This window comes from Mesoplodon mirus, assembly GCF_964341445.2.
Source record: "Mesoplodon mirus genome assembly, chromosome: 7".
Classification (NCBI taxonomy): Eukaryota; Metazoa; Chordata; class Mammalia; order Artiodactyla; family Ziphiidae; genus Mesoplodon; species Mesoplodon mirus.
Window position 1 is genome coordinate 36,331,142 of NC_138983.1, and position 23,052 is coordinate 36,354,193.

Sequence of the window (23,052 nt, forward strand, 5' to 3'; positions counted from 1 at the left end):
CAGACTTAGAAAACAAACTTATGGTCACCAAAGGGGAAAGGTCGGGGGGGACGGATTAATTGGGAGTTTGGGATTGACATGTACACACTTCTATATTTAAAATTGATCACCAACAAGGACCTATGTATAGCATATGAAACTCTGCTGAATATTCTACAATAACCTAAATGGGAAAATAATTTGAAAAAGAATAGACACATGTATATGTATAACTGAATCACTCTGCTGTACACCTGAAACTAACACAACATTGTCAATCAACCACATTCCAATATAAAATAAAAATTAAAAAGTACAAACTTCCAGTTACAAGTAAAATAAGTACTAGGGATGTTGTCTGGCTTTTCATACAACTACTTAGGTACTACAGAGGAATTCCAGGAAAACAATATTAAGATGAAACCAGAGGAAAATTAACAAATACAAGTGAAATGTTGTTCTTACTATATACTATTATAACATTTGGTTCTCTAACTAAGACTTGTTAATACGCTCTGAATGAAGGTATTTATTAGACATATAGGCTACACACAAATAGTTGTAATTAGTCTGGTTCTCTTACATAGTTAATCTCTTAATTAAGGCAATAATCATGGTTTTGGTATGTAACATTTACACTTCCTCTGAATTCTATGCAAAACATCCATCATTTTTTTTTTTCCAGGCTTAGGGTCAAGGATTTGAAAAGACTGCCACCTATCAGATTTAAGGACTGACAGCCACAGGATAAACCATTAAACTAGGATAAGAAGTGGAAGTCTGCTGAACTAAGGTCTACTGGTAAAAAGCAAAACATTAAGCACGTGAACTTGTAAACAGTGTACCTTCATATACAAGTCTATAGCAATAAGTATCACACTAATAGAAATTTGAATATGACAAAGTAATACAAACCAATAAATTTCTCAGGAATTTGTGTGAACTACTAATTTCCTCCTACCCACCTTAGTGGATAGTTACTGCCCTTGAAATAATACATTAAGTTAAATATTGGCACAAATCACACTTCACTTCCAGTATTGGAACCACTCTTATAAAATGGGCTAATCAAACTTTACTGATGAAAACAGGGCTTAATTCAAAGACATATATATATATATGTATATATATATATATATATATATATATGTCTAACAGCTATATCAATATTAGTCAAGACATCTCACTGTTGTCTTATAGATGCTTTCTAACCCGAGAACAGAAATATGCCAATGAAGAGAACTGCGTATTACTGTACATAATGTTTTGCCATTTCCAATCATGTGGCAGATTTAACTCACCATCCCTTTCCCAACCCCATCCATCACACAAAAGTGTCAGAGAAAACATAGAAATAATAATAATTGCATAGCAAGTTTGAAGAAAGGGAAGTCTTCAGATGCAAAAAAGATAAATCAAAAGCAAGTAATACTGAAGCCAAATATTACATGAGGCAGGCCTATAGCCTTGGTGTATAAGATACACAAGGAACGTGACATAAATCTCAGGCAACGTACCATCTGCACGATGCAAGAGCCCAAAGCCAACAAACTATCATAAATGCAGACCAGAACCAGGGAAACCCATCAAGCCCCAGCAAAGGCAAATCCACAACCATTTCATAAGGCTGCCTACACAACTTAGAAGTATGAAATTCCCAAGATAAACAACTCCAAAGAATAAGAGTTCATCATAAAAAAATATATATAGGTATACAGTTCTCATAAGAAAAAGAATGATTTTAAAAAGACTGGGAATTTTTATAGTGTTCAAAGAAATAAAATGAAGGAATAAAAAGCAAAGTAATGGTACATTAAAATAACAACAAAAATAGGTGGACTGAAGAGGACCCAACTGGAAACAAAAAAAAATATGGTCACAAATAAATTCAATGGCATAGTAAAGAGACCTATAATACAAATGAAAATTTCTGAAACATCCTCTTAAATATTGCTGTGCAATCAAATATTTCTTTGATATCTCCAACTATGACTGAAAGCTGACTGAGGTGGAAAGCATTTAACTTCTTTCACACTGCAGAGTACCCAGCAAAATATTAAGCATAGAAACATTCAACTTTTGCATAATAAAGTTAAGATGCCCAGAAACTGTGGTATTCATGATGAATTCAAATTCTATATTCATAATAGGAAAAGGAGGTATGTTTTAAAAAAATATATTCGAGACTGATGTTGCAGATGTCCTCTCGTAAATGCATAGGTTACTTAAATTAAAATACCTCTGGTGTAACAGAGCAAAATATTTTTGTTAAAATAACAACTGTAAAAAAGTTTTTCAAAGTATAAAGAACCTTGAAATGTGCTGAGTTGAGTCTTTAAACAAAATTCAAGAGGCAGAGAGGTAAAAATATGCTTATTTATACTTTTGATAATGTACAAAGGAGTTAACATGACTTGAAAACACAATTAAATGTATAGTATTTTTCCAATTTAAGTAAAACTCTACCAAATACAGCAATAACAATGAAGACCAATCAAATCTTCAGACACCAGTTATAACTGATCCCAAGTAATTTCAGTCCTGTGCTGTTGTACTGTTCCAAAGCAGAAGCTGTCAAAGCTGTGTGTAGAGGATATGGCAGTGTGCGTGAGGGTCATCCAAAAAGGAAACTCCTCTTTTTAGCTTTGCTGAAAAAACAAACCACATTTTTCTCAAAGCTTCCACTAGCAGTTTTTCAAAATGAACTACTGGTACTATTACCTTTTAAGATGGACAGAGAATTGATTATTTCTAACAGCACCATTAGTCCTCACTGAGATAAAAGGTCTTTATATCAACTTAATTTTCTCTATAACTTTTCTTGAGTGACTCTATGAAGTAACATACCTGTTTCCCTAATACAGATGTCCTCTCCACTTCTGCATGCTTTATCATGTTACGCATGTATTCCAATTGTTTTCCTAAAAGATTACATTTATTTTCTGCAGCTAACAGCTGAGATGTCAGCTCTAAAAAGAATACATAAGAAAAGCAGAAATTAGCTCACTCGCAGAAGTTTTAGTTTTAAGAAGCTGCTTAACATGAATCTACAGTATATATAATAAACATTTTCCAGTAGCTCTAGAAGCCTTTTCAGATGACCTAAGTCATTCTCTTTCTGCATGTTAGTCTAATCTGCCTTGAATTCAGACAGTAAATATAATACAGGACATCAGCACTTGTTCCACAAAATGCTCCCAAATATAAATGTAATTTTGTAGTGCTCGAAGACACCAAGCACTAGAAAACACTAATGTGGAATTTCTTTTAGAGATTTATAATACTTATTTTCATAGTGTTTCATTTCTTTCATAATTAAACAAACCTTGATTGTGCTTTGATTCCTCATTCTTTGAATTCTCCCTTTCTTGTATCTGTTCATCCAGTACTTTCTTATATTCAACTCTTTCTTTAGACAAGGTTTCTTCTGCCTGAATCCTTTCAAGTTCTAAACGTCGAATTTTATCTTGAAGATTCTTCAGAGCAGAAAATATAGCTGCCAAATACAAACATGGATACTATAATACTTATGGAAAAAGTTCACTGAAAAAGAATAAACTCATCTAAATAAAAAATAAAATTGATGGAGGATCACTCTTTGGGAATTATCATCACATGGTAATTGTTTAAAAAACTCCATTTAAAGACATCTTTTGAGTCTCTGAAATGTGCTAGGTACTCAAGTAAAAAGCATAATGCCATGGTAAAAACATTTCAAAGATTTTATAAAATGGTAAAAATATTTAGCTAATCATACAAAATTCATAAACTGTCCCAAGGCACTTATTAACTATAAATCTTTTCTGTTTTACTAATAGGATCACATGCAGAATCCAATTATAGAGCTAAAAATAGTCAAGTACATAAAGGACTATTTCTTTTTGATCTCCAAAAAAAACCTAAGCACTCTGCCCCTCAAAAAGCTTTTGATTATAAAATAATACATATTCACTGTAGAAAGCACAGGAAAATACAACAAAGAGAAGAACTGATAATCCTAAGAGATAATGACTATCAATTTTGGTCATTTCTTTAAATCTTTTCCTATATGTATAACATAAATTGAGGTCAAAACTGATCTAAGTGTTTTCACTTAGCATTATGGAACTGTGAGCATTCCCTCATATAATCAGATAGACTTAAAAGATTATTTTCTTGTGACCAATTAGTAATTGAAAAACTAAGTTACTGGATCAAAGAACATTCATATTTTATTTATTTATTTATCTATTTATTTATATTTTAAACATATTTATTTATTTGGCCATAGCCGGTCTTAGCTGTGGCACACGGGATCTTCGTTGCGGCATGTAGGATCTTTACTTGTGGCATGTGGGCTCTTAGTTGCGGCATGCGGGATCCCTGACCAGGGATTGAACCTGGGCCCCCTGCATTGAGAGAGCAGAGTCTTAACCACTGGACCACCAGGGAAGTCCCAGAATATTCATATTTTAAAGACTCTTGAGCAAAGTACCTTCAAAAAGGGTTTTATCAATTTATACTTTCATCAGAAGTACATGTCTTTGCCAATACAGACCATCACTAATTACAATATCTCTACCATTCTGATTAAGAAACCCATGCTACTCTGGTTAGTTTATTTTGCATTTCTAATAAAAGTTTAAGTATTTTGTTATATATTGTTGGCCATCTTTTATGAATTTCTATGCCCATTTTTCATTAGTCTCCCCGTTCCATTTTATTGTCTTTAATTCTAGTTTTGATACAAAGATGTTTTGATTTTTCATAGCTATATCTAACAATCTTTCCCATCAAGTTCTTTGTTAAGAGGTTCTTCTGTAACCTCAAGATTAGATAAACTTTGTATTTTCCTTTATTAGTTTCATACACTTTTACATTTAATTCTTTAAGTCAAATAAAAGTCATACAAACATTTTTGTATTGAAGAAAGAACTTTAAATGGCAACTTTATCATATACCAAGTTCACACATATATCTATACATACAGATATAATTATTACTTACACATACCCAACACAGTTTCAGGACTTTCTTTTACTCTGGTTTCATTAATATTATGCCAGTATTTTCATTACTAAAACTTTATAATATAAACTTCAATTCTGCCAGTCTCCCACAGTATATAAATCTTTAAAACATTTCAAAATTATTCTTACCAATTAAATATTCAGAATCATTTCGCTTAAACAATGATTTAAATAAAATTTCATGTAAACTATATGTAAAGTAGGAAGAACTACCATCTTTTAAAAATCGAGCTTTCTCACTCAAAACAAGGCACGCATTCCCATGTATTAACACAATTCATTAATTCACCTAGTTTTTCAGTGCCTAGGATGTGACAGGCCCCAAATAGGAGAATGATACATTTTATAATATAGCCAGCTTATCCTTGCTGGTATGCAATGAGACTACAATCCAATTAGAAAGAACACAGATATGAAACATGATTACACACACTCAGAAACCTGAAAAATCAACTGAGAAGACTATGAGAATAGGAAAAGAGCCCAGACATAAGACTAGTATTTAAAGGAACAATAATTCTTTGATATACCTGGAATAATCAGATAAAAAATGTAACAGAAAAAGAGAAAATACATGCCATTTGAGTTTTTTGCCTGTTTTGAACCACTGAGTATTTACTGAACTTTGTAATAGCAAACATTTCTTGCATTCCTTCATTAAACTGTACCTAACAGTAAATGATTTTGCTAGTATTTTATCTTTGCATTTACAGTTATTACTGTAATTGGCTGGAACACTCTATTGTAGTTTGATACATCAGCCACTATGATATTGCAGGGATATGCTGGATTAACAAAAAGACCCCAAAAGTATATGCTTTCCTTCACTGCTTTCTGAAATGGCTAATATATCATGGAGATTATTTAAACATTTCTCAATACTTATTCCCTAAAACTACTCGGGGCTAGAACCTACCGAGACTTTGACAGTTTTAAACATTTTTTTCTAGTCAACCCCCCCCCCCTCATATCTATGTTTAAAAATATTTTATTAAGACACCCAAATTTATTAATAGAGAACTGAACTTAATAGTCCTATAGTCATCTATCATATTCTCCTTATTTCTAACTTTGTAAATAATTGATTTATGTTCTTTCCTTAAAATCTTAGCATTTCTTTAGAATCTTTCTCAGAAGTTCCTTGGAATCTTCAGCATTTTTATTTCAAAACAAAACAAAACAAAAGCCAAACATTACTTCTTTCTCTCACTTTTCTTAGCTCTACTGGTTCTTTAACAAACTTGAATTAATGCTTAGGTTTTTTTTTCCAGTTTCACTGACAAATACTTGACATACATCAATGTATAAGTTTAAGGTGTCCAGCATGATGGGTTGATTTATACGTATTGTGAAATTAAAACAGTAGGTTTAGTTAACTTCTATATCTCATATTCATACAATAAAAAGAAAAAAATTTCTCCTTGTGATGAGAACTCTTAGGATCTACTGTCTTGACAACTTTCCTATATATCATACAGCAGTGTTAACTACAATTATTTTCATTCTTTTCTTGCTCGATAATGAAAGTATTTAAGATTATATAAATTTCTTTCCAAGTACTACAATCCGTAAGTTTAAGTATGTAACGTTTAACCGTTTTCTTTTGCAAAAAATCTGAATAAATGCACATTAAGCAGGATTTAGGGGAAAAAAACAGAAATGAAAAGGAAAACCAAGATACCCACAATCCTATCATCTCAGTATAATAATTATAAACATTTTGTTGAAATCCTTTTGGATTTTTCTATGCTTTTATAAGTTAGTGAAATTATCCCTTTGCTAGTTGATATCACATTATTCAAATATGAGTATTTCTCCATGTCAATCTATAGATACCTTTCTAGAATTCCATCCTTATACATACCTGTCCAGGAACTTTCCGTTCCACTAACGTCTAGTTCTGAACCGGCTCAAACCACACTTCCTATATTTATAGCTCTATAATCTGTTATTAGTTGACATGGTGAGGCCATTCTTTATGAGTGAAGCCTTCTATTAAAAGAAAAAATGCAGCTCTCACACATCATTCTTTAAGTGCTATTCACAATATTAAGAGTTTCCACTGAGGAACATTGCATAGCTCCATTTATTCAAGTCTTCAAGTATTCTCCTCACAGGGCACACAGAACAGGCCTAGGCTGATTTACCTCAGGTGACTTTTCTACCATGGCCTCTTTCCCAAGCCAGGGGGCTGAGCGATTCCAGTTCCTTTTCTCTAATTAGATTTGCAAAGGAAGCATTATTCCAGAAGCCACTTCACCTGGGCCTAAAGCTTCTGTCTCCAGGTGCTACCTAGATTTAAAATCCCAACTTCTCCCCTACTGTACCCCAATACCTAAGGCCTATATCTAATACCAAGACTCCTCATTGTGTCCCTGAGGCTTTTGGCCTTAAATTCATTTTACTTCTGGCACCTAGGTATTTCCCTTTCTTAATTTAAAGCTGGGTTTTATTTGTAATTTATTATCATATGAAACTGCTATTTGTCTATGACAATTATTCTGACAGTAATATTGCCATCATCCTTTTTATTTGTTATGTTCCTAACATGTCTTTGCCAGCTTTTTACTTTTAATCTGTGTCATTTTGTTTGGCTTAAAAAGCATATACTGACTCGTGAGTTTTTCTTTTTTTTCTTTTTAACATAATCAATGTCATCACATCTGATAAATGTCACCCTTTTTTTTCACTGTATGATTTCTAATTTTGTTTCCTTGATTTTTCTTTATTATTATATTTTACTGTATGAAGTATATAGCATACATCTCGGGAACTGTTTGTCTGGCTTATACATGTCTTTTCCTGGTAATTTCCTCTTACCTCAACATGGCTATAAATACAACTGATGTGTTCCTTTAGTACCCTCTCACAAATATGGCCACAGCTGACTGACTGACTCACAGGGATACCCAACTGAAGCCCAGACAATGGCTTTCTTCTTGGGATTTTTGGACTCTGGCCCCAAAAGCTGAAGCCAGAATTAGTTCAACTTAAAACTCAAGCTTTTAGTAGCCATGTTTCCTGATATGTGGAAAAGCTGTTCTGTGGCTAGAGAGAATGAAGCTAGCTAGAATAATTTAAAAAATAGATGGGGAGAAAGTGTTGGTCATGTTTGAGTCCCTGGTTTCTCATGTTCTTTCTTTTTTTTTTTTTGCGGTACGCGGGCCTTTTACTGTTGTGGCCTCTCCCGTTGCGGAGCACAGGCTCCGGACGCGCAGACTCAGCGGCCATGGCTCACGGGCCCAGCCGCTCCGCAGCATGTGGGATCTTCCCGGACCGGGGCACGAACCCGTGTGTCCTGCATCGGCAGGCGGACTCTCAACCACTGCGCCACCAGGAAAGCCCCTCTAATGGTCTTGAAGTCCACCCGTATATCTGCCTTTCTGTTCTTGGTTGTTCAATCCTCCCTTGCATGTTTGTAAACCAAAAAGATTCTTTGCCAAAGCTAGTTCAGACTGGGAATGTCTATCACTTATAGCCAAGTTTTTATTAACTGCTCTTTGTTTTCTAAGTTTTTATTAAATAAATCCAGTACCATAAAGATACAAAATGACTTTATTCTACCAAATGGCTAATATATATTGAAAAATATATAAACACGTAAGTACATATGCACACACATCCCTGAATACATTTTCTATGTCAAAAATGAGATTTTGTATGAAAGGAAGTTCATGTACATTCTATCTTCACTTTAAGAGTTACATTTGGCATAGTTTTTCAGCTTTATATTTAGCTTTCATACAAACATGCCTGCTTTATTGAGTTAAAAAACATTCTAGGTGATGAAATGATGGATCTTAAGTTTTTTGTTTTTCCTTAGAAAAGTGAGTGAGCTCTTGCTTTTTTCTCCCTTCTACTGCCCTCACATCTATGAGGTCATGCACCACTGCATTTATGTTCAAATAACCACATTACCTAGAAATTCCCTTGAGTGAAAAATATGCTATGTAGAAATGAACAATGAGAGTTTTTTTTTTTTTTTTTTTTTTGCGGTACGCGGGCCTCTCACTATTGTGGTCTCTCCCGTTGCGGAGCACAGGCTCCGGACGCGCAGGCCCAGCGGTCACGGGCCCAGCCGCTCCGCGGCACGTGGGATCCTCCCGAACCGGGGCACGAACCCGCGTCCCCCGCATTGGCAGGCGGACCCTCAACCACTGCGCCACCAGGGAAGCCCCAACAATGAGAGATTTTTAACTTCATATATTGGGAAGGTATACAGTGGGAAATATATTTCTAAACAAGAAGCAAATTTAAACACTGAACGATGGGAAAAAAAAGTGACATACTAAAATAATACTGTACATATGTTTTATTTTCACAAACAGACCTTCCACAGAAAACACTAGATTAAAAACTTTTATCCTCCTTACCCACAGTATCCCTGAACATACATTTCAAAATTAAATACATTTTGGTTATAGTTGAGTAGGAGAGTGCATATTGCCTCTGGAAAACTTAGCGTCAAAGATAGATACCGAGTTTTCCTTAAACTTTAATCATCTCTGAAATGTGAACTACGTAGAGGGAAGAGACAACCTATTATTCATAACTCAAATGCCAATGCTAAATACTATGTGTGGCACATAGTTGGTATGTAGATATTTCAATAAACATATCTAGGAAAGTCTCCATGATGATTAATTTAAAGTATCAATTAGAAGACATAGCAGCAATCTCTTTCTAACTCTTTACCTAATAAAATTAAACCTCATCTTAGTAATTTATAATTCATTCTTTCCCTAAGACAATCAGTGATTCCCCACCTTCACTGCGTTTTCTGTACTACTTGGTGAGCTTTAAAAAATCCTAATGCCCAGAACATACCCCATACAAAAACAAAAAAAAACAAAAACCCCCAAACAAACAAGCAAAAACCACCACAGAATATCTGGAATGAAAGGCAGGAGTCCAAGAAGATCCTCAGGTGATTTTAATGTGCAAAGTGTGGAAACTTTCTAGTAACATCTAGAGCACGAAAAGAATGAAAGACTTTCTCCTCTTCTCTTCTCAATCCAGCTTGTCATTCATTCAGAATTTGGGGTACATTAAGCCTAGCAGACCTCAGTATCATCTCATTAACAACAAAGTGGGGTCTATCTGTTATCTGGAATATTACTATCACTAATTTATCAGCACAAATTTGCTGCAGATTAAGGGGGGGGACACGGGGGGACCCAAATCACTAGTACACATCTTCAATTTCCCTAGTATTTTTCTGTCTTCCTAGTTCTCTACCCTTCTGACTATTCCTACTAATTTTAGCTTACTATCTAAACGGTGCTATTTTCCAAAACCCTTTCCCCCTCTACTTTCTTTCCAGAGAAACCCCTCCACACACATATAGCTTCATTTACTACCGTATCCCTGTTCATGACTGAGTTCATTAGTGCAGAGTTCTCTTTTACACTTCACTTTTATTTTCATTTGCTTACTATTTCATCTCCACCTACCTCATAGGCATCTCAAATTTGATATAGCCAAAATTATATTCATTATCTTTCCTTGAAATGTTCTAGCTTTCCTGTAATTTGTCCTAATCACACTACCATTCTCCACAATAGAAATCTTGGACTTCTTCACCGCCCACCAAAATATGCATAAATCTCTCCGTAATCTGTCTCCTGTTCTCTATCCCAACTGGCATTGCTTCAGTTTAGACTAATTTCTGACCTAAATTTCAGTTCAACATTTATAGAGCATATATGATGTGTAAGGCACTCTGCAAGATGAAGAAGAGAACATAAAAATAATTAAGACAGTCCTTGCTTTCAAGGAGCTATTGTCTAGTTTCTGGAAAGAGAAGCTACTATCTATTCTTCCCACACCTGGTGAAAAATATTTACATAAACAAAACATGACTCTGTATGTACTCAGAGTCTTTACTATGTTGGTTCTCAAAGCATGGGGCATGGCCCCATGGGGAAGTGGGGCTCATCACCAGGGTCTGTGAGATCAACACTATTTTTATTACACTACTAAGATTTTATTTACTCTTTTCACTGTGTTGACATTTGTAAAGATGATGCAAGAGCAGTGTTGGGTAGAACTACTAATTTTAGCACAAATCAAAGCACTGGCACTAAACAATAAATTTTGGCATTGTATTCGTCACAGCCACACACTCCCAGTAAGAAAAAACAAAGCCACTTGTTTGTTGTCCTCGATGAAGCAGTAAAAATCATTAAATCTCAAGCCTTGAGTACACATCTACTTAATACTGTGTGACAAAATGGGAAGGACACATCTGTAAAGTACGTAACAAAGGACAATGGTCTTGATGCACAAATGTTTGACTTGTGAACTGAACAAAAACCATTTCCTTCAAAGGAACACCCTTTTTATTTGAAAGAACTTTTGTTAGACTACGACTATTCAGACTTAAGGTATTTAGTCATTTTCCTAATGAGCTTGTTCTGAATTTCTCAAATGACATGGGCCTTCAAAGAGCTGACAGTAATTGCTGCCAATTCAAGTGAAAGTTAAAATTCTAAAAAAAAAAAAGTTATCTGTTCTGTGAGCTTTATAGTTTCCCAATATAAAGATTTTCTTCTATTAAGATCAAGTGATATTAACAAATGTAATCTTTTTGATATTGTATAAAGAAATGCCAAATTTTACAAGTGTGTATAAGTCAATACAATTAACAAGTCATGCATGGGTAAAAGAGCCATTCAAAGTTCAAAACAAACCAATGAATTTCAGTGGAATAGCACTCAAAAAAAAAAAAAAAAAAGGTTTACAGGCTTGAACCTTGACTAACTTCTGGGAATTGGCTTTGGGAATGTTCTCTATGTTACTAACCGATAAGGCTGTTTTGTATGACTAGGGCACTGAATCCTGCTACAGAAGTCTGCCTAGATTGTGTAAACAATATGTTTTATGGTGAATATCTTGACTGGCTGAGCTGGCACAAAGTGTCTGTGTGACCAATTCCAAATAAAAGCCCTTGTCTCTGAGCCTAGTTATGCAGTTTATTGCTGGAGGAAGAAGTTATGTGATCACAAGAAAAAACTTTGGAAGCCTGAATCTGGATTTCTCCAGATTCCACTGTAATAAACCACAGGTGTAATTACCACTGCTTCTGAATCTTAAATCCTTCTAGTTAATATGCAACCATGTAGGTGGTCCTGAGGTCCCAAAGTATGAAAAACTCAGTAATGTTTCCATAATCCACACTGCAGCTACATTTTAAGAAACTGTATTTGCCAAGTTGTGATGTAGTGTCAAAGAAGAATAGCCACAAATTGTTGGAAAGGCTATTAAAATTTACTCATTTTCCAACTGCATATCTGTGTAAGGCCAGATTTTCTTTCCCACATACTTCAATCAGAACAATTTATCAACACAAGTGAAATGCAAAAGTAGATATGAGAGTTAAGCTGTCTTCTATTAAGCCAGAAATAAGAGATTTACACAGTGTAAAATAAAACAATGCCACTCTTTATAGTATGTTTTTTAAATTTGGAAAAATATTCTTCATTGAAATACTTATGTACAAATGTAATGGGTTTCCTGGACCAAAAAAAATTGAGAACCAATGCTCTCGAAGAACAGACGGGCAGTAAATTGTTATCAGTACCTAACACAATAGCTATAACTTGACTATAACACTGGTCCCAATAACACTGAGTGTTCCAACACAAATTTGTAATAGATACGCCAAGATGTTTTTTCTCTCAGCTCTTAGGGGGATCAAGAGTAGCTTGGGACAGTAAAAGACCTCAGATTAGCTGCCACCAACCCCACCAGTTTATCTCAATGTGCTGTATATACATTACCATTTTATTGTCCATATGTACTACGGTATGTGAAAGGTTGGACAGCACTGGCCTAGTAGAACAATCCTGTAGCTACTTACCTTGCTTCAAACATCCAAGCCATTCTTCACGTTACTATCATTTGAAATGTACTGAACAAGTGACATGAGCTATGGGTTATACTGAAAATCTTTGGAATGATGTTACCATTTTTTTAAAGGACCCTCTAAAAACATTAGTACATTTTTTGATGTAATAATTTCGAATTTCTTGTTCATTTCTTTTCTAATTAAAGTTCAAAATTAATATGAGAATTACAAGAAGCACAGTTTATCTCTTTCCATGGCATTAGTCAAATTATATTTTCAAAGTGATTTTCAGATAGTGAAGTGAAATGGTAATTTATCAATGAAAATGTTAAACCATAACTAAACTAAAAAATAACAAGTTTTTCCCCCTAAAGTATTAGTGAGAAAGAAACATTTACTAAGTATAAAAGAAAAAGTTTATCATAGCAAGTATCTATTCAAAATAAGCCTTCATTCATTCAGTAAATATTTGAGGGTTCACTGAACAAATCAGGGAAAAAGTGGGAAGAGCAAATGGTTTTGATACTGCATATGTTAAAGTAATCATCTTTGAGATGTTTCTTCATCAGTTAATTTTGAATATACCTATCTTATACAGTTTTCCTGAGAGGATGAAATGAAATATATTTGCTATGTCTGAAACGTTACTGCATTTCATTCCTTTCATTTTTTTTAAAGTTGTGTTTAATCAGTAGTGTGGCAATTATATTTACTAATGATTTTCTAGATAAAAGAAGTGTTATATTTTAGCCACATATGGGTTAAACAGCTGTTTGTAAATTAGTTTAGGAACCCTTTTGTTTCAATTGGGAAATGCACTGCAAATAACTTAAAAATCAATCTCAGAATAACACTGGTTTGTAAACTGTGTACTGGTTGTATAATAAAATACTAGGTTGCTAACAATATCTAAGTATAATACTCAATTTACTAACTAGAAACATCTTATTCATAAGATACTGTATCTCAAAGATGATGATAAAGAAAATACTAATTAGTTTAACGGTTAAAACAATAGATAAAGTGCTACTCATCAGAATACAGCAGCTAAAGACTGGCAATTTAGAAAAATAACAAAAGTTGTATAACTTTCAAACAACACAGGTTAAAAAAGCAAAACGCAAATAACTGAAGCCCACAGTGGAGCAAAAATCAGTTAAATTTTAGTAATAATTTCTTTTAAAAAAATAAGCACACACAAAAACATGCAAGAGTTCTAGCAGGAACATAAGGTCTAAGAATTAGATACTAATCTTATCACGATATTTCATCTAGTTTTGATCTTTACGTTGATCTTTACGTCGATCTAAAGAAACTTTTTTTTTAAAGTTCAGAGAAAAGCAAATTACTAAAGAATCCATGAATAAGAAAAATTAAATGGGGCAGACTTATTCACAGAGCAAAGGTTAGCAAGTGTTTAACCTAGTGTGTTAGCGATAAAGCTAAATTCTGCCTGTGAGTAATTAGTGGCTTTCAGGAAAATGAGAGAGAAAGGGCAGAAACAAGGAGAGGAAGAAAAAAGTAAATGAGAAAAAATAATGTGGAAGACAGTAAATAAGCTTCTTTTATTCCTTCAGAACACGGTGTTATGAACTGCGTAGCAATGTCCCATCATTTTGATCCATTATACTTTTACAGCGTTTCTGGTATCAATCCAATGATACCTACTTTCAGTATAGGATGGATAGACACAGAAACTACTGCCCCTCACCCCAGACAAAAAAGTAAAGGCTATGAGGTAGGACCAAAGGACCAAGAGAGTTCAGGAGAGACATCTGAAGACAGCAGAGAGAGGTATGTGTTGAGGAAGCTGGTAGAGAAGAAGACTTCTATGAAGAAATAATATACAATCCAGGCTTTAGAGAAAAGAGTATAATTTTCACCATGGCTGGTGTGGTAGGCAAAACAGACACTCAAAGATGCCTATGTCCTAATCCTAGAATCCCTGAATACCAGTTATACGGTAAAAAGCATTTTGGGAGATGTAATTAAAGCTATGGACCTTACAGATAGGGAAATTATATCTGATTATTCGACTGGGCTCAATCTAACTAAAATACATGAACCCTTACAAGCTAACAATTTTCTCTGGCTGTAATTAGAAAGGAGTGGGAGAAGTCAGAGAAACTTGACTTCCTTTTTTGTTCATGACCCACCATTCCTGTAGGGGACCATAAGAAAAGCACGAGAATGCAGACAGATTCTAGGAGCAAAGACTGGTGCTGACTGAAGGTCGGCAAGACAATGGAACCTCAGTTCTACAACCACAAGGAACTGAATTTGGCCAAGAATCTGAATGAGCTAGCAACAGGTTCTTCCCTAGACTCTCCAGTAAGGAACACAATCCAGTCAACACTGTGATTTCAGGAGCCTAAATAGAGTACCCTGCTAGTCCTACAGAAACTCTCAGATAATACATTTTGGTTATTTAAGACTAAGTTTGAGTAATTTGTTAAGGAAGCAAGAAAACTAATACAGATGGCAAGTTTCAGGAACAACTATATTTCAAAGCAGCCAAAGCAAAGGATGTGTGGGTAAGGAAGAATGGAAGAGTGGCTAGGGATGAAGCTGGTAAAGCAGGTAGAGTCTAAGTTATAAAAAATCTAAGACTTCATTATTTAAGCCATGGAGAGGTGCTGAAACTTTTCTTTACAGTGGGAGAGATGATGAGTAACAGCAAATGGCAGCAATATTGTTAACTGGGGATGAGAGGGAGACCAAGGGCAGGGAAATTGGTTAAAAGTGTATTACAATTATCTATGCAATAGATGATGAGAGCCTGAACCAAACCAATGAGAATGAAGAGACTGAGAAAACCTGTAAGTTTTGGGGATATTTCAGAAGCAAAACACAAGTCTTGGTTCCTGAGTGATGCTGGAAATGACAGAGCAGTCCTAGATGACTCAAAGTAACATAGTCTTGATGATCAGGTGGATGATGATGTCTAATAATCAAGGAACAAAAGAAAGGCATTATATTTTGAGGAGGTTAAAAACAGGAAGGGGGAAGTATACTCTCCTCCTCTAATTTTACAATAAATGGAAGACACAATTAAGAGTTTTTAAGCAGTGATTAAACACACAAAAGAAACCTCCATTTTGTTAGGCTCTATTACCTCTGCTGTTGCTTTCTGGATAGGCAAATGTAGGCTTGTTTGGGGAATGTCGCAGATCACAATTAAGGAAAGGCTTATCAGGTGGATATATTACATATGGAGATGAGGAATCGTGAACCATACTTCCATTAGACTTTGATGGTTCTGCTAAGATGTTCTGAAAAATAAAAATACAGAAATTACCTTTCAAAATTTTAAACCACAAATAGTATGTGTATATATACATATGTTCCACTGATGGAGGCAAAAACTAAAGCCCATTGACCAAACACAACAGAATTCAATCATTACTTGAAAATAATAAAACTTTTAAAGCATTTCATATGTCTAAATGTAGCCATATGCCAAATACTATAAAAAGGAAATAATGTTCACACAACTTGAATACAAATGCTGCAGAGATACTTAAATATGGTACTCACAATTAATATTGTGAGTATAGTTTAATTAATTAGTTTATTATAAAATAAATTAATTAGTTTAATTTATTAATATAGTTTATTTTAAAAATATGTACTGTAAGATATATTCAGAAAAGTTAATATTACCTTTTTACAGTATCAGAAACCGCTAGAAAATGACTAAATTAATCTTTCCCCAATCAACTACACAATTCCTGAGTATCTATCAAATGTCCAAAACTCTGGGGTATATAGAAAGAAAATAAGGCATATTCCTTGTCTCAAAAATTTTACATTTAGTTAGGGGGAGAAAAGGGAGAAGCTATTAGAAAACATTAAAGCTTATCAAACACATAAATATAAAACTTTATTTCCACACATACACCATTCTGCATTTGTCATACTGTTCAACTTGGAATTACATTCCACATGATAATTTTCAGTGCAGGGGATGCTAACTGTTTTGCTTTTTGTAGGTGACTTCCTTTTGGTAGAAAGACCTAGAGTGGGAAAAGGTCAGGTGGAAGATATGACTGCTAGCTGCTCAAAACTCTCAGACATCCATTTTTCTTATTCAAATAGCCACAGTAAACTAGGTTCTCAACTCTTACCTTTGGGGAACTGTAACTATAAAGTACCAGAATAACCTGTGTCCAGAAAAGTAAAAAGGAACAATGAATATTTACAATACAGTAAACCGCCTCCTGGAATAAAAGGCCATCAAAAACCATATTGTATCTAAATCTTATCAAAAACTGAAGGCCATATTTCCATGTTAAAAACCATGCAATTTTCCAGTTGATTTAAGAAAGCAAATACAAAACATACACTATGGCTGTGAAAACTAAAAGAGAGGGCAAAGAGCTTGGAAATGGTAGGCGGTAAGTCTCAAAAGCAGTACTTAAATCCATGCTACTCTACTGTGAAACGTGTGTTCACATGCAACAAGGACTAATAGTTGGCATTTTTTCAACTTTTGGGCAAAATGACATCAAGTTTTGGAGGTGGCTAGAAAATAGGGTGTTTTTCAATTCTTAAAATATATAATACTGCCAAAGCTCTTGCAAAACACCATGCATAATCAATCACATAGCTTAACTTTAAATACTGTTCTTCACAGAGTACCTCATGTCTCCATACAACCTACTAGAATCCTATCATTTAACAACTACCATTAAAAGAACAATGGTTAGGGAGCATTTAACATATCTATGAACATAAGCCATGAGCAAATTCACCTATGATTTTCGAAATGAATTGTATTAGTATTACCAAACATTGCACAGATATTAACAAAAGGATTATGCATAATTTACCAAAACCCAAAAGAAAACAAAAACAAAACACCCAATCAAGAAATAAGAACAAACCATCTTTGCTAAATTCATTGCCTGCTAGCTCTTGTAAAATGAACAGTTCAATATTTGTCTTTCAACAAAATTTGTTACATATACATCATCAAAGTACTGTTTGGGTCAGTTGACAAATTAAGAAAAGTCTTAATATAAAAATGCAAGTTATAATGAGACTTTTTTTTGAATAGTAATTCTAAATATATTCCATTTTCTAAGTCAGTCACCTCATTTTGAATGTCAGGGTTTAAGCAATGAAAGTCATTGTTAACTATGAATGTTTTGGATCAATGTCCTCATTTGCTGCCAGAAGTCTGAAGCAAAGAATAGGAAGAATACATAAATCAACCCAAAGCAAAAGGAAGGAAAAAAAATGGCTTTATAAAAATTATTTACAAGAACTATTTTGAAATAAAATTAAACCAAGAAATAAGAAACTGATAACTCAATTACGTACACATAGTGTCTATTAAAAATTGTAGAAGATAAAATGTGGTAACTACATACAATATTATTCAGCCTTAAAAAGGAGGGAAATCCCATCACGTGCTACATAATGGATGAACTTTGAGGATATTATGCTTAGTGAAATAAGCCTGCCACAAAAAGACAAATATTTTATGATTCCACTTACATGAGGTAAAGTAGTTAAATTCATAGAAACAAAGTAGAAATATGGTGGTTACCAGGGGCTGGGGAGAGGATGCAAAGGGGAGTTGTTTAATAGATACAGTTTCTGTTTTGCAAGATAAAAAAGTTCTGGAGATCTGTTTCACAGCAATGTGAATATGTTTAATACTACTGAACTGTACATTTAAAAATGGTTAAGATGATAAAGTACTAGGTAAACAACTAAAGATAATAAGAAAACAGTGAGTTGTCACACCAACCTGACCTCCAGTAGAATCAGGGCAATCACATTCTATGTGATTAACTGAAAAATTAACTAGCTTCAAAAGAGAACCCACAAACCTACTTGCATCTGTTCTCACACACATAACACAGGGAATGAGCTTTGTATAACCCCTTACCTGCTCAAAGTCTTGGTTGTCCTTTCTAAAGGACATGGTATCCCTCCAGATGCCATCTATTTCTCCCTCCCTACTAGAACTTGCACACTGCCATTTGGAAGGAAAGGAAGGGAGGGAAGGAAAGAAAGGGAGAGAAAGAGGGAGGGAGGAAGGGAGAAAGGAGAGAAAGGAAGGAGGAAAGGAAGGGAAGGAAGAGACAGCAGGGAACAGAGAAAGTGGAGGGAGGGGAGGAAGGAAGGAAAGACAGACTTCTGAACTTTAGGACTCCTCTCCAGCTCCTGTCTCATTTCTCAGCTTTTATAACAAAGTCCCTCAAAATACTTGTTTGAAACTGCTGCTACTTCTTAATCACCTTCCCTTTTAATCCCCTCCAGACTTCAATCCTCACCAATTCAGAGAAACAGCTCTTTAAGTTCACCAGTGACTTTTTACAGTGCTGAACTCAGTGACCTCCCAGAAGCATGTGATACAGCAGATCACTTCATCCCAATACTTCCTTCAGTGGATGGAACACCACAATCGGATTTTCCTTCTAACACCCAGGCGTCTCCCTCAGAATCTCCTGGGCTCTTTCTCCTTCCTCTTTCTAAATGCTGGAGGTTCCCTAAAGCTTAGTCCTTCCTCCTCTTGTCTTCATCTACATGGATACCTTTGACGATCTCATCATCTCTCAGGGCTTTCAAAAAGCCTCTATCTGCTGATAACTTTCAAGTTTAAATATGTTATATATAGCTCTCCCTCTTGAAACTCTATATTCAAATCAACCTTCTTACTCGCTGTCTCCACTTGGATGTCAATATGAGGACCCCAAACTTAACATGTTTATAACCAAATTCTTGAGTCTATTTCCCAAACCAACTCCTCAAAGCATACCACAATAATTGGCACCACCACCTACCCAGCTGCTCAGGCCGAAACCCTTGCACGAGTCATTTCTCATACACATCTCACATCCAATCTTTCAGTATATCTGGCTGGGTCTCTCTGTCTTTACCATATATACAGAAAGTCTTCAACTTCTCATCAATTCCACTACTAATTCCCTGCTTGACACCACTGTGATCTTTTTGTCTGGACTACCATAATAGCCTCCTAACCACTTTTGTCGAGGTCCCCCTAGTCTGTTCTCCAAATAGTAGGCATTATGATTCTTTAAGAAAATAATTCAAGTAATGCCCCTAATCAGAACCTTCCAATGGCTTTCCATCCCAGAATAAAATCCAAAATTCTTACCAAGACCCCACATTAACTGACCCCAGGCTAACCCTGACCTCATCCCTTACCAGTCTCACCACCTATCCCATCCCACCCCACCCCCATATTTTCCAGCCATACTGACCAACTTTTGGATTTCTAAAATGCACAGTACACTGTTTTCATCTGCTACATTTACTCTGCCTGGAAAGCTCCCTTCCTCCCACTACTCAGTTATCTACTCAAAAGTTTGTCAGTGAGGTTTTCCCTGACTAAGCTATCTAAAGTAGCACCTTTTGTCACTCTATCTCCTTACCCTTTTAAGAAACACTATTTCTACCTGATATATTTATCATCTCTATGCCCTGTAGAAAAATCAAAAATACATTTAGTTTTTGTCCCTGAAAGAGATTTAAAAACTCTCAAAATTTTTAAGTGATAGGAATGTCTTTGTTATGGTAATAGTGGGGGCCGTGGATAGCTTTAGGATGAGGGCAGATAGCCAGAAAAACCTACCAGGCGATTAGAGGGTTAGAATAATGATTTAGTCAATCCTACCCACATAATGAAACCTGCCTAAAAAACTCTTTGTTCAATGAGGTCCCAGGAGTGTCCAGATTGGTCATGGAAGTCCCTTTACATCTTACCCTGTGTGTTTCTTCCATTTGGTGGTTCTGGAGTTGTATTCTTTATAAGAAAAAGTTTAAAAAAGGTTTTAATTGTAAGTGTAGTGTTTTCCTGAGTTCTGTGAGTCACTGTAGCAAAGTACTGAACGTGACAGGGGGAAGAGTCAGAACTCCTTAATCTACAGTTGGCTGTGCAGAAGTACAGGTTCCTTGGGGACATCTGGGACTTTCAGGTGTCAACTGAAATGGGGGCAGTCTTGTGGGACCTAGTGTCTTAACCTGTGGTGTTTGCACTATCTCCAGGCAGTGTCAGAACTGAATTGTAGGAGACCCAGTTGGGATAGAAAAATTGCATGTTGGAAAAATATAGTCACCCCATTAAGGGTTTAAGTTCCAAAAAGACACTCAATAAATATGTTTAATAAACCTGTTGAACGAATTAATTATATAAATATTTTACAAAACAGGAAAACTGCATAATGCTTATAAAACTGAAAAGCTTTTGTCTTCTAAGTTACTATAATCTCTTAGAAGACAAAAGCTTTTGGTTTCTTTTGTACCAAATAATAGCACAAATGTCATAGGGAGGCTGTGTAGAAAGAGTTAACATAGCAGACTCGAGGTCTGCCTGCAAGGATAGTTCTTGGCTGGTATTTTGGAACTTGAATTTTGGGAAGGTTCCAAATATTGTCACCATTAGAGTCAGGGGTCCCCAAGACCAGCCCTGGGTTCAATGATTTGCTTGAAGAACTGACAAAACTCAATACAGAGTTATACTTACAGCTATGATTTCTTACAACAAAAGGATACAAAAGCAAAATCAGAAAAGGGAGAAGCTACAAGAGATCAGGCACAAGCTTTGAAAATTCCTCTCCAGGTAGAGTCATACAGGATGTGCTTAATTCCTTGAGCGACTAATAGAGACAGCTGTGTCAAGTGGCGCCTACTAAGGAAGCTCTTTAGACTCAGTGGCCAAGGTTTTTATTTGAGGCTGGTTATATTCCTGACTCCCAGAAGGAAAACAGGTGTTCAACATTGTGTGCATAAACAGTTTAAGCACAATAAGCCACTCTTTCCTGATTTAGGTTAAAGTTCTAGATCTGTGTAGGAAACTGTTTACCACTCAAGTTCACAGATGCCAATGAAGAGCTAACCTTGCAAACAGCCCTTTCTAAAAATAACAAGTCATCTGGAATTATGGAAGATTTCAAGAGAATTATTTTCTGTCTTCAACGCCATATGCATCCAATCATGGTACCTGAGAACTATGGAAGGGCAAAGGATCCTTTAAGCATACTGTTTATGCTATCTTCTCTCATATTAATACTAAAAACAACCCATAAACCTCAAACTCACCTTGCACTTTACAACCTACACTTTCATTATCTGGGTTGATCTTCACAACATTCCTGACAAGTAAGCAAGTAAGAAAATATCTCCACTTTACAGTTCAGGAAAATATACTTGGATTTATTTTCAGAACAATGAACATGGTATCTTAGATTTGTTAGCACACTGTTTTCTCTAAGCACACTCATATTCTCCTTTAATTATCACAAGAACCCTATGAAGCAAGCACAGCCAATATTACTGTCCCCATTTTGTAGGTGAAAAAAGAGGCTAAGAAAACATAAACCATTTGCTTCAGGTTTCACAGCTACTAAGGAGCCCAAGTCCAGCTCCTAATCCAGTCCTCTTTCCAAATATTTTTCCGACTAAAATGATGATTCTAGGAAAAACTTTCAGGATTAAAGGCAAAATGTTTAACCTGACCACTTTCTTTCCTGGTAGCTTTAGCTGTTAGGTCAAACATCCTACTTAGGAACACTTATAACTCAAATATTCATTATTTATTTATTTATTTATATTTTAAAAAGACGACTGATTGATTGAGACATGCTAGCTCTTTGTTGTGGTGCCTGGGCTTCTCTCTACCTGTGGCGTGCGGGTTTTCTCTTTTTCTCTTTCTAGTTTGGCGCACGGGCTCAAGGGTGTGTGGACTCCGCAGTTTGCGGCACGCAGGCTCTCTCCTTGAGGCACGTGAGCTCAGTAGTTGTGGCGCGTGGCTTCAGCTGCCCCACAGCATGTGGGATCTTAGTTCCCTGACCAGGGATCAAACCCGTGTCCCCTGCATTGGAAGGCAGATTCTTTACCACTACTACCAGGGAAGTCCCCTCAAATATTTATTTAACATCTCTGTGTATGACACTGTGTTAAGTGTGAAGGATGATAAAAAATGTTCTATTACTTGCCTTCTTTTCAAATGTAATGTGCAACACAGCTGGAAGAAATAAAAATCAGGTACATAAAAATTTAAATACCATTTAGCAGACCATATAAAAATACATAGAAAAGATAAAGCAGTATGATCAAGGCGGGGTTATTCCAGGAATCTAAAACTGTGTGAACATTAGAACATCTTTTTTTTTTTTTTTTTTTTTTTAGTTTCTGCTTTATAACAAAGTGAATCAGTCATACATATACATCTGTTCCCAC

General features: G+C 35.3%; 1 protein-coding gene across 1 annotated transcript in view; it reads right to left on the reverse strand.

The window, feature by feature from the left end:
- CEP57 (centrosomal protein 57) overlaps nt 1–23,052 on the reverse strand; it is a 47,932-nt gene that overhangs the window by 16,954 nt on the left and 7,926 nt on the right. The window contains exons 2-4 of the mRNA XM_082627331.1: nt 15,953–16,109; nt 3,305–3,475; nt 2,827–2,948 (exon numbers count right to left, since the gene is read on the reverse strand). Coding sequence (XP_082483457.1) covers nt 2,827–2,948; nt 3,305–3,475; nt 15,953–16,109 — 450 coding nt within the window. The remainder of the gene's footprint in view (nt 1–2,826; nt 2,949–3,304; nt 3,476–15,952; nt 16,110–23,052) is intronic.